The sequence below is a fragment of the Anabrus simplex genome, chromosome 2 (assembly GCF_040414725.1).
Source record: "Anabrus simplex isolate iqAnaSimp1 chromosome 2, ASM4041472v1, whole genome shotgun sequence".
NCBI lineage: Eukaryota > Metazoa > Arthropoda > Insecta > Orthoptera > Tettigoniidae > Anabrus > Anabrus simplex.
In genome coordinates this window covers 13,364,732-13,378,213 of record NC_090266.1, presented here as the reverse complement: position 1 = coordinate 13,378,213, position 13,482 = coordinate 13,364,732, and the positions used below count along the sequence as shown (strand labels likewise).

Genomic DNA, 13,482 nt, shown 5'->3' with positions numbered 1-13,482 from the left:
CATTAATGGGTCTTAGCAGTGCCATGGTGGGAAATCGTACAAGTATAGTCACTGTACTGTTGTATAAGCGAGAGACTTTCACCCCTCGTCATAGGAAAGTTCGATAAGCCGCGATGTTTTAAGGGCATTGGGTACTTTCTGTGCAAGCACAAGGCATCTAAAATGCATACAGTACAGTAATCCAATGAATAAAGCACTTGCACAAGGGAGCCAGTATAGATTTCTCCTCGTCTTTGAATCATGTTTTCTTTCTTTTGATTACATTGTGTTTTTTTCCATGGCATTTGAGAGCTATAAACTGTGAATCAAGGTTAATTGCATGCAGTGACAGGCCTTAGAATATATTGTGACACCGCAAGAGTTGGCAATTCTGAAATAGGTGTTGGCGGTTAATTCAAAATCAGGTAATTCGAAGTCCGATGTTTGCGTCCCAATGACTTTGAATTAATGAGGTTTTACTGCAGTTAAATCAGCATTTAATAGGACTGAGTATACCTACATATCATTCCAGGTACTCACCCCAAGTAATGTCCTTTCCACATAAGCTTATTTTGATAAAGGAAAGTTATAAGAAATACTTCAATTAAGACTACCAAGGCAGGTTCATGATAAGCAACATTAGAAAAGATGTAACCAATTATATTTCACAATCAGTTGCAAATCACACAATATTACAACCACTCATTTTGTTATACCTGTTCAAACAACCAATATAAACTAAACTTTAAAGAAATCATTTATCAGTATTTTACCACAAAACCAAGCTATTGTACAGTTTATTTTAATATTACAGAATACTTAAAGTTCTTACAATTAAATCTGCATAACTGAACCACTTCCTAACACAAACAACACTGCACAACATTTTTGCATGACGCTATGAAATTCCCTACTGTCATCAAGAAAGCAAGTTTTTGTTTTTTAAAAGTACAAATTCTGTATAGTAATGCATAGGGAAAACAGATTACCACACACATTATTACAAACTCTTAAAATATTGTTGCTAGTGCAGTTTCAATACTTGGCTACACCAATAAGAATTATGCCAGAAGGAAATTAAAACCTACTGCCTGATTGTAAGAGGTGAGGTATGTGTGGAATCCGTGGGACTTCTAGCATAATCTGCTGAAATAACGCAAACACAAAGTTATTAACGTTTTTCTTATTTTCCCTACATAATCATAATGACTATCTTTGCTTACCTAGAGCCTAGAAAGGTGAAGCAATTTGAGTTTATGCCAATAACATTGCTTAATTGAACACTTAAAGAGAGCCATGCTTCATGTCATCATTAAAACTGAGGAAGGAAAAAAAAAAAATGTATCTCAGCATTCTAGTTCATCTATAAGAAAAAATCAAACTAAAGGACATTAAAAAAATACAATATTCAGAAAAAAGGTATATAAATGGATATATAAATATACAGATCAAAAACGTTTTGCATCACATCATGTGTCATTTAACTGTGTTGTTACTTTGGCCTGTCCTATGTAAACCAGAAAGACTACCCTGGGCCATGGAGCCAGATAACCTTATTAGCTGTCTGGCAGAAAGGCTCAGGGCAATACAGACAAGGGGGGATCAATGTTTAGCTCTCTCCATTCGATGCACAATATGTGAGGATAATTCTAAAAAAATTGAAAAAGATTGAATTGCAGTGCTTAACTATAAACAGTAATAGTGACAAATTAACATTTCATAATGCTAACTTGTCAGCATAACAGTAAAATCAGTTTCCACAATAAAGATTGTTAAAGATTGAAGAATTTAACTAAGGAACTGCTGAGCTGGTGATACTACTATTTCACTGAACCGGAGAATGTTCACATACAGCTTTTTATTACAATTACCTGAATTTTATGACATTACAATAAGTAGAAGTGAGCAAACTGCGAACTTTCATTGTGAACACAGTCTTAAGGTGAAAACATGCCAAGTGCGTTGCTAGGTTTATTGCTATTGCTGCCACATTGAACAAAGAACATGTTTCATTCTTTAAAGAACATCATCAGATTCTGTTAAGAATGAAACACATCATTCTCTGTATGTATTTTATTCCTAGTTTAACAATGTGTTTTTATACTAAAATTATGTGTTCGGTAGACTGGAAAGCCTTTTAGTTTAAATGTAAAATGAATCACACTGGAAATACCAGTTTTGTTTTGCTGAGTGGACAAAAATGTTGTATTATAATCTCATCATTGACAAGGAGGGTATAAAACCTCCCTCCCATTCCAGCACATTACCAGATCAAACGACCGTTGCTCAGGGACAATAAAATGCAACAAGGAATGCTTCAACATTTTTTCCTAGAACATTAACACAACATTACCAAACAAGTGAAGAGCGACGTTGTTTTATTTGGGGATTCATTACACGTTGCTGAAGTGTGCTCTGCTGCAATTTTAAGCATTTACCTGCCCGCCGTTCCCAAATCATAAGCTATTTCTTTGCTACAAAACGCACGCTGCGATGATTCTCGTTTCTATTGTCCATATTGTGGGATCGTTTCATATTGCATTACTTATCTTTGCCTTATTTCCTGTCATCTTCAACATCTAGACAAAGCAATAAAATGAAACACGTGTGCTATCCGCTGCAGCGAAGGAGAGATGACCTCGATTGCACCAATCAGCCTGAAGTCCATCTCGCCGACATCGCGACAAGCGTCCTTACAAAACAAAATAGTTTGTATTGTGGCATGATATCTTGGGCATGCACTGTTCCAGTCAGTTCCATGCTTTTGCTTTAGCAGCAGTGCAGACATTGATAGAGACATCCATAGCAGCCTACTTGGCATGTTTTGAGCCATAAGATCTGCACAACTCCAAAATACTACAATGCTTTTTCGTGCATATTTAAATGATCAAGCAATTTAAAAAGCAGCAGGTGTTTATTGATGAAAGCAACCAGTATAATCTGAAAGACAGCCCTCTCCCAGTCCTACTGCAATCTTGCTCAGAACTAACGAGAAACTTCAAGAGGTACATCTCCCACCTATCTAAAGAGGAGTATTTGGGTTGCAATAAAACTGCACATAGAAGTACTATCCTAACAAAGAAGAAAAAGTGATTCATTTTCTTCAACCAAGATTCTGAAGAGACATAGAAGTTTGCCAGAAGGTGGACTACACACTGAACAGCAGCCCAAAAGTTAATTTTATGAACAAACTGTATATCAAATTCTTCACAATTAATTCATTTGTTCAAGAAACAATATTAATATTACAACAAGGGCTGCTGTTAAGATCAGTTCCACCGCAACTAATTAGAGAGGAATATTTTATTTTTGTTGTGCAGTGTACCAATAAATGCAGTAACAAAACATTTTGTTTCTAAAATAGCATTTTGATGTGTAAAATAATCATAAGATAATAAATGAATCAAACAAATTAAAACATTTTAACATTAAATCCTTTAAAAACATCACATCCCAGCACTGTCCAATCACAAAATAGAGCTTATTAAACAGAATCTGGATGCTGCACAGTCTATGTACTGGGGTTTGATGTAAATTTACAGGGCTGAATGATGGAACTCTTCCGAACAGGCACTGTGTCAGGAGTAGGGATAGCTTCACCAGTAACGTATGCCAATCCAGCAGGAGACTGGCGTGCCTTTGCTGCTGATTTCTGCTTTGCCATCTGATAGTCACCGGAATCAAAGTATTTTTGCTAATTTAAGGAAGAATAAAATTCAGAATTAGCCTTAAACACTCATGAATGACAATTTTATAAACACAATGTGAATATAGATTCCTTTAGCAAACCTGAATTATTTATCCTGAATGAGTAAATTTATAATACCAATATAATGGGTCACTTTTTGGACATTATAAATTTTCAGGCTAACTCATTCCTGTTGCCAGCGTTTCACTGGGACATTTCATAAACATAATGCTACGGAGATAATTATGCAGAAGGGCAGGGTACAAGGTATTAACTACAGGGTAGACTCATTAATTCAATGATAACTGCTAAAGTTATCCTTCTGTGTTACTGTAATATTTTGCCATTTGTTTTTTATTGCATCGACACAAGACACGTCTTATGGCGGCGATGACTGGGACTGGGAAGGAGGCAGCCATGGCCTTAATTAAGGCAGAACTGCAGCATTTGTCTGGTGTGAAATTGAGAAATCATGGAAAACCATCTTCAGAGCTGCCAACAGTGAGGTACGTATAAGTTAGGAATTTTGTTTGGACGGGGAATAGGGAGGTAGATTCAGGGAAACGGAGTGGTCTAGGGAACGGTGCTAAGGGTACAGAGATCTGGAAGTCAAGTAGGGATGACATAAAAATGTTAGTGTTGAACTGTAGAAGTATTGTAAAGAAAGGAATAGAATTAATTTAATAGATATATACTTACCTGATATTATAATACGAGTTTAATCGTGGCTGAGAAATGATATAATGGAAGCAGAAATTTTGTCATGGAACTGGAGTGTGTATCCTAGAGATAGGATAGGAATGTGGGAGGGGGAGTATTCATTCTAGAGAAAGAAGAATTTGTAAGCTACGAAAAAGTTAAGAGATGACAAATATGAAATACTAGGTTTAAGGCTCATTTCTAAAGATAATAGGCAACTTGATATCTTTGGAGTGTACAGACCGGGAAAGGGTAGCGCTGACATGGATTCAGAATTATTTTATAAGATAATCAGCTATGTGGGAAACGACATGGAAAGGAATGCGATTGTAGCAGGAGGTCTGAATTTACCAAATGTCAATTGGGAAGGAAATGCAAATGACAGGAAGCATGACCAGCAATTGGCAAATAAGCTAATATGGGAAGGACAGCGGATTCAGAAAGTAATGGAAACAACTAGCGGGGAAAATATCCTGGACGTGGTTGTGGTAAAACCAGATGAGCTCTATAGAGAAACCGAAGTAATAGATGGTATTAGTGATCATGAAGCTGTTTTTGTCGTAGATAAAAATAAATATCATAGAAAGGAAGGTCTTAAAAGTAGGACTATTAGGCAGTACCATATGGCTGGCTGATAAAACAGGCAAGAGGGAGTTTTTAAAAAGTAACTATGATCGCTGGAAAATGGTAAATAAAAATGTAAACAGACTTTGGGATGGGTTTAAAGCAACTGTTGAGGATTGTGAAAACACGTTTGTACCTTTAAAGACGGTAAGGAATGGTAAAGACCCACCTTATTATAACAGAGAATTGAGACTACGGAGGAGGTGCAGGTTGGAAAGAAAGATAGAAATGGCTGTGGAAGTGAGGAAAAATTGAAGGAACTTGCTAGGAAATTTAATCTAGCAAAGAAGGCAGCTAAGGATAGCTTGATGGCAAACATAATTGGCATTCATACAAACTTTAGTGAAAAATGGAAGGGTATGTATAGGTCAGTAGCGGTGATTGGGAATTAAAAGTGGGGGGTCAAAAAACATACAGACAAAAAGTACATGGGTTAGTGGGATATAGCGGGCGGGGAATGGAGGGAGGAAAACAGCGTGGTGTATGCATGTAAACTGAAAAAAACCCTCCAAAGTGGGAATTATTTATGCTCTCTGAGCTAGTTTCCACAGAGAGGTAAATGTTTTACCACCTTATGTGTGGCAATAATTTGAGATTCTGATTCAATAATAGACTATACAATAAAAATTTCACCAAAGGAACAATATATACATCTATTACAATTAAATAGAAGTACGGCATGATTATACAATTAAAATCATTTAGTATTTGACTAGGCCTGTACACTAAGAAACTAATAGACAGTAAGGAGATTGCTAGACGGACGAGTGTGTGCGGTAAGTCGGTGAATTATACCTCAGTGTCCATGATCTTGACAAAAAATTATACCCCTGGTACCCTTTCTCACAGCATATGCAAAGTCCCCACTACTAATAACAATAATGTTATTGACTTTACGTCCCACTAACTACTCTTTTACGGTTTACGGAGGCGCCGAGGTGCCGGAATTTTGTCCCGCAGGAGTTCTTTTACGTGCCAGTAAATCTACCTACACGAGGCTGACGTATTTTAGCACCTTCAAATACCACCGGACTGAGCCAGGATCGAACCTGCCAAGTCGGGGTCAGAAGGCCAGCGCCTCAACCGACTGAGCCACTCAGTCCGGCAGTCCCCACTACTTGCTGTGACGCTACGCAAATTAGTTAGCCGCGACAAGCGACATTTTGTGCGCATTCCCGCAAATTAACAAAAATATGTAAATAATTAGCTGATAAGAAAACAGGACTTGTACAATGTGCTTTTATAAAAAAAAATACTCCAATATTCCTAGTTTCAGATGGCTAAAATGGAATAAGTTTTTCTCCACAAAGTGGGAGGGGACCCCCCCCCTCGCCTCCCTTTGTCGCCGCTACTGATTTAAAGGCAGAAACAGGTTCCAAGGAGGACATTCCAGGAATCCTTAATGAACAAGGGGAGTGTGTATGCGAGGATCTTCAAAAGGCAGAAGTATTCAGTCAGCAGTATGTAAAGATTGTTGGTTACAAAGATAATGTCCAGATAGAAGAGGTGACTAATGCTAAAGAAGTATTAAAATTTACATATGATAACAATGACATTTGCGATAAGATACAAAAGTTGAAAACTAGATAAGTGGCTGGAATTGATAAGATTTCTGGGAATATACTAAAGATAATGGGTTGGGATATACTGTAGTACCATATCTGAACTACTTATTTGATTATTGTTTGGGTGAAGGAGCCATACCAAATGAATGGACAGTTGCTACAGTAGCCCCTGTGTATAAAGGAAAGGGTGATGGACATAAAGCTGAAAATTACAGGCCAGTAAGTAAGCTTCGGGAAGGCATTCTTTCTGATTATATTTAGACATGTACAGCTTATAAATCTCATGTTTGTCCCGTATTGGCTCTACACAACTAAGGTTAAGTTATGAGTAGGTTCCCACCTTCCAATACTTATCAATTTCTGTATAATAGGTTTATTAATTACATAATATAAACCATCTTAATCTCTAGTACATGTTTCGTTCCGATTATGGAACATCTTCAGCTAAAATTTGACAAAATGGCAAGACAATTAAAACACATTGATGTTATTATGATACAAAAGCTAAAAGATATGACAGAATGGCACGAAGATTAAAACATGATTATGATGATGAAATAAAGTTCATTCATGTTGGTTAAAAATTCAACAAGTCAGTGTTCAAGTGACGAAGTAAAATCGGCGATAAGGTTCTTCTTTATTTGGAGACGTGTACATTTTGTTAATCTTGAAGATAAATTGGAGAAATACAAGATTTTCTTAACGTATGTTTATCGGGGGAACTCTTGATAAAACAACCGTAGTTGAAGTTGAGTTGTAGTTAGATTATTAAAATGAGTTTGAAACGAGAAACGAGAAAAGAATAAGTAAAATAGAGGAGGTAATCAACTCCATTATCCTTTATTCTCGCGAACATACATTTTTAACAAGGTTTTCTCCTTATAATATCCTCTATTTTACTTATTCTTTTCTCGTTTCAGACTCATTTTAATAATCTAACTACAACTCAAACTTCAACTACGGTTGTTTTATCAAGAGTTCCCCCGATAAACATACGTTAAGAAAATCTTGTATTTCTCCAATTTATCTTCAAGATTAACAAAATGTACACGTCTCCAACATAAAGAAGAACCTTATCGCCGATTTTACTTCGTCACTTGAACACTGACTTATTGAATTTTTAACCAAAATGAATGAACTTTATTTCATCATCATAATCATATGTTTTAATCTTCGTGCCATTCTGTCATATCTTTTAGCTTTTGTATCATAATAACATCAATGTGTTTTAATTGTCTTGCCATTTTGTCAAATTTTAGCTGAAGATGTTCCATAATCGGAACGAAACATGTACTAGAGATTAAGATGGTTTATATTATGTAATTAATAAACCTATTATACAGAAATTGATAAGTATTAGAAGGTGGGAACCTACTCATAACTTAACCTTAGTTTAGACATGTATGCAAGATTAATAACTGGTTCGATTCCAGCAAGATATAGCAGATATCTTGGATTCAGGAGGTCAAATGGACTGTATTGAAATTTTGACCTGTCTAAAGCATTTGACAGTTTAGATCATAGGAGACTACTGGCAAAAATGAGTGCAATCGGACAAGAAAAAAGAGTGACTGAATGGGTTGCTATATTTCTAGAAAATAATTCTCAGAGAATTAGAGTAGGGAAGCTTTATCTGACCCTGTAATAATTAAGAGGGGAATTCCACAAGGCAGTGTTATTGGACCTTTATGTTTTCTTATATACATAAATGATATGAGTAAAGAAGTGGAATCAGAGGTAAGGCTTTATGCGGATGATGTTATTCTGTACAGAGTAATAAATAAGTTACAAGATTGTGAGCAACTGCAACATGACCTCGATAATGTTGTGAGATGGACAGCAGGCAATGGTATGATGATAAATGGGATTAAAAGTCTGGTTGTGAGTTTCACAAATAGGAAAAGTCCTCTCAGTTTTAATTACTGTGTTGATGGGGTGAAAGGTCCTTCTGGGGATCATTGTAAGAGTCTAGGTGTTAATATAAAGAAAGATCTTCATTGGGGTAATCACATAACTGGGATTGTAAATAAAGGGTACAGATCTCTACACATGGTTATGAGGGTGTTTAGGGGTTGTAGTAACAATGCAAAAGAGAGGGCATATAAGTCTCTGGTAAGACCCCAACTAGAGTATGGTTCCAATGTATGGGACCCTCACTAGAATTACTTGATTCATGAACTGGAAAAAGTCCAAAGAAAAGCAGCTTGATTTTTTCTGGGTGATTTCCGACAAAAGAGTAGCGTTACAAAAATGTTGCAAAGTTTGGGCTGGGAAGACTTGGGAGAAATAAGACGAGCTGCTCGACTAAGTGGTATGTTACAAGTTATAAACCTCATTATTGATCCGTATTGAAAATCGTTATAGTTCAAAAACAATGAAGGTATTTATTAAACCACTTGTTCAATACTTTACATCTAATTATAAGTGGTTACATAAATATATTAATACTTAATGCTTTTGGGACATGTTTCGGCCCTAATTTAGGGCATCTTCATCCTAAAATACAACCTTAAAAAGTTATACATAATATTAAAAGATAAGCTAAAAGATTAGCCTTGTAGCGTAACTACTAAAAACTGGTACACTTAATGTGAATAATACATTGATACATTAATGAAACATGTTATTGGAGCATTGTCTATGGTAATTCTAAAATTAGCTTCTCTTTTAATATTATGTATAACTTTTTAAGGTTTATTTTAGGCTGAAGATCCCCTAAATAAGGGGCGAAACATTGCCCAAAGATATTAAGTATTGAAACATTTATGTAACCACTTATAAGTGGATGTAAAGGTCAGGGGGCACTACGTGTAGGGGGCTTGTCCTTTCCCCTAGCCTTCCATAGATACTGTAAAGGTTTATGGTAAATAAATAATGAATGAATGAATGAATGAATGAATGAATGAATTGAACAGGTGGTTTACTAAATACCTTCGTCGTTTTTGAACTATAACATTTTTCAATACAGATCAATAATGAGGTTTATAACTTGTAATACGATAGCCAACCAGGCAAGATGTGGATTAAATAAGTATCTCAATCTTAAAATGAATTTGTAAACTAGTAAAGGATATAGCTTTCCTGAATGCCTGAGACTAAAACTGGTAACTAGATTTCTAAAATCAACACAAAGAAAGAACATAACCAGCCCAAGCCATAGAACCCACAGTAAGGTAAATGAATTATGGCTTAAAAATGAAATCAAGGCATACTATAGAAAGAAATCCAAACTGAATTTGCAATTATTGAATGTTCACTTAGTGGTAACACAGGAATGGCAGTCATTTTAACACATGGAATACAAACTAATATACAAACTTAATAAGAAACAGGACACATTAGATAAGAAAATGAATCATTTAAAAGAGACACAAATATGCTGCAGTAAACAAAAGATTAAAGAACAGAATATAGGCCCATCGGACACTATTACTCCTATGGTAGTTAATTTGACCAAGGTACAGTTTACAGAAAGTGATAATGAGCAACTTAAAAAGGGTCCAAAACACAATTGGCCTAATAAGAGTAGAGAAATAGATATCAATAACACTATAGCAGAAGCAGAAGCGAACATCTCAAAACTCCCGTCCACTGTACAAGATGATGTAAGATTTGAATTAAGGAAAAAATTGCCCAGAATAGCTAAAGAGAACTATTCTTTGATCCTAAACAACAGATAACAATAAAAAACACAAAATCAAAAATAAAAGATAACAATATTATAGTGACTAAGGCTGACAAAGGGGGGGGCAATCATTTTGATGGAAAGAATACATATACTAAAAAATCCGAAGAAATTTTTGATAACAACAATTATACAGAAGTGACTAAAGATCCACAAGCTAAAATAAAACGCAACTTAAAGGCTTTACTTAAAAGATCCACATTTCTTTTTACCGAACAAGAACAACAAAAACTTGTCAATATGAATCCTAGGCTCCCAGTAACTAGAGCATTGCCGAAAGTACATAAAAAAGATTTCCGATTCACCCGATAATTAATTGCCAAAATCGTTCCACGTATAAGGTCTCCAAAAGCATCCATAACTTTTTGAAAAAACATTACACTTTTAATAATAAGCAACCCCTAAGAAATTCCATTGACGTGTGACATTCTGAATAAATTTGGTATACGTCCAAATCAGACGATGTGCTCATTTGACGTAGTGAATATGTTCCAGAATATTCCGACAGAAAAAACTGTAAATATTATTTGCGATAATATTTGTAAACACAGTAGTCGTAGTAAACTGGAAGTTGAGGAATACAATAGAATATTCAAGTTTGTATTAGACAATAATTACTTCTCTTTTCTTCTTCTTCTTTCATGACCACATAGGATCACTTTAGTCAGTCCGTCGTTCAGGTCTCATTGAAGGGATTGTTCGGGCTTTGCGGTCTTCCCAGTACATCTTCAGACGCTCCGATCTTCGTGCCCTTTCCTCAGTTGAAAATATGCATGTTGTTGGTTTGTTTTGTGTAAGGGTAAAGCGGAGGTTTGTGTTCTTGAGTTTTGTATTCAATTTTATCTTATTTGTGGTGTCTTCTGTTGTAAGGCCTATTTCCTTTAGATCCTCTCTTACTTCTCTGATCCATTTACAACCTGTTGTGGTATTTTTTGAGACGAGATTGTGTTGTACTAGTTGTTTCAGAAGCCTCGAATCCTGCATCCTCATATGTCCAAAGAATCCCTGTCTCCTCTTTCGCATAATATCTGTAATGGGTTCTAGCTCTTTGTACACGACTTTGTTAGGTATTAACCGCCACTATCCATCTTTCTGGTATTTTTTGTTGCTGGTTCTTCCAATCCTCCTTTCAATTTTCTGAAGTCTGTCAGTCCTTGATTGTTTATTCAGGTGAAAAAGTGTTTCTGCTGCATTTGTAGCTTCCGGTTTTATAACTGTGTTGTAGTGTTTTATTTTTGCATTTATTGATAGACATTTCTTTTTGTAGGTATCCCATGTTAATTTTTGTGCTTTAGCTAATCTATTTGTTCTCCTTTTAATAATAGGATTTATAAACAAAATGGATTAGCAATGGATGATCCAATATTGGGCATTCTTGCCGACATATTTAAGCATACAATCTAGCACAATGAAATAAAAGCAAAAATTAAAGGAATTGATTTATTGTTGAGATATGTAAACGACACATTTGTAATTATAAACAAAGAGGTTACCAATTGTCAAGAAGTTTTAGATAAGTTAAATGAAATTGAACCCAATTTAAAATTTACTAAAGAGGACGAGATCGATAACTCATTGAATTTTCTAGATGTAACAGCCACGCGTAAAGGTAACACCTTTGATTTCCAAATCTTTAGAAAGCCAAGACAAACATCTACAACTATAAACAATTCCTCATTACACCCGAATTCACAAACACAAGCAACTTTCCACAGTCTAATATACAGAGTGTTTAGAATTCCACTATCTCCCAAGAATTTGAAAACAGAGTTAAATTATATTAAGAACCTTGCTAAACTGAATGGTTTCAAAGTAGAAATGATCAATCGACTGATCAATAAAATTAAGAACAGGATGTCCACGAATCTGATACCAGACAAAACCAAAAAGACTGAGTTTGCTACATTCACTTATAACAACCCAGCTATTCACCAGATTGCTTAAAAAAGAAAAAAAAAAAAATTAATATAGCATTTAGAACTACTAACACAAATCAATCCATATTCTTTAAGTTAATTATGACAAAAATCATTATTTGGGATTGGGAGTATATAAACTTAAATGTTCACAGTGTAATTATTCATATGTTGGACAAACTGGAAGAAGCTTTATGACAAGATATATGGAACATGTTAACGCGGAAAAGCATAGAAAGTACTTAGTGATGAGCTTGCATATCAGAGAGACTGGCCACCGATTTGAATCCATAGAGAAAGATCTAGAGATAATTAGAAATATAGAAAAAGGAAGAATGTTAAATGAACTAGAAAGTTCATATACTTATTTAGACCAGACGTATAATAAGGATCAGTATCTTAATGACGTCGCGGACATTAAAAGAATTTTACACGAATTAACACCTAAATTATTAAATACGGATAGTTCAGATAAAGTCAGAATCCCTAATATATTTAATTCTTTATACTCTAAAGCTCCTCCCATATCTTGGAATAGTAGGCCTACTTTCATCAAATTTGATAACTCCGCCCCTTCGTCAACCTCGACACATGATATAGATGTTGATTTGTCCTGAATGAGTAAATTTATAATACCAATATAAATGGTCCGTTATTGGACATTATAAATTTTCCAGCTAACTCATTCTTGGTTGCCTGGGTTTCGCCCTCATGTGCTAAGTTGGGCTCGTCAGTTGGGACTTAGCACACCTCCCAAGAAGCAAGGCACTAGCCTCTCATTCAGGACAAATATTTTAAGTTCCCTATGGGAATCAAACTCCATATAATCTGATGGCCAGGTAGGCATCAATTTTTGGAAATGAGACATAGCTCTCATGGTGCATTGGCACTGCTGGTGGCTTCAAGTAGCCTATGCAGTGGCCTCCACGGTATGCACTAGCCTTGCATCTTGGGAGGTGTGCTAAGTCCCAACTGACGAGCCCAACTTAGCACACGAGGGCGAAACGCAGGCAACCAAGAATGAGTTAGCTGGAAAATTTATAATGTCCAATAACGGACCATTATATTGGTATTAACCTCGACACAGTTAGCACCACCCATCCTCTCCTCCCTTCCGCATTCCTAATTTCCTTCCCCTCCGAGTTCACTACCGCCTCTGCAGCACAGATACAATACGAGAAACAAAGCCAACAGAATGGCGGTTACTAACACAACAGAAGATAATGTGTAACAGCTTACAAAAAACACGCTAGTCCTCATCTATTCTTATCAAAGTCAAAGGATTCTCTCCTTGTGTTTACCCTTTTTAAGACGTTCTTTCCTTCT

The 13,482-nt window shown here is 35.7% G+C and overlaps 1 protein-coding gene across 2 annotated transcripts in view; it reads right to left on the bottom strand.

The window, feature by feature from the left end:
- Positions 1-623: 623 nt before the first annotated feature.
- Positions 624-13,482, bottom strand: part of endos (alpha-endosulfine) — a 201,502-nt gene continuing 188,643 nt past the window's right edge. For both annotated transcript variants that reach the window (XM_067140303.2, XM_067140302.2), the window contains exon 4: positions 624-3,673. In XM_067140303.2, coding sequence (XP_066996404.1) covers positions 3,491-3,673 — 183 coding nt within the window. In that variant the 3' untranslated portion in view covers positions 624-3,490. The remainder of the gene's footprint in view (positions 3,674-13,482) is intronic.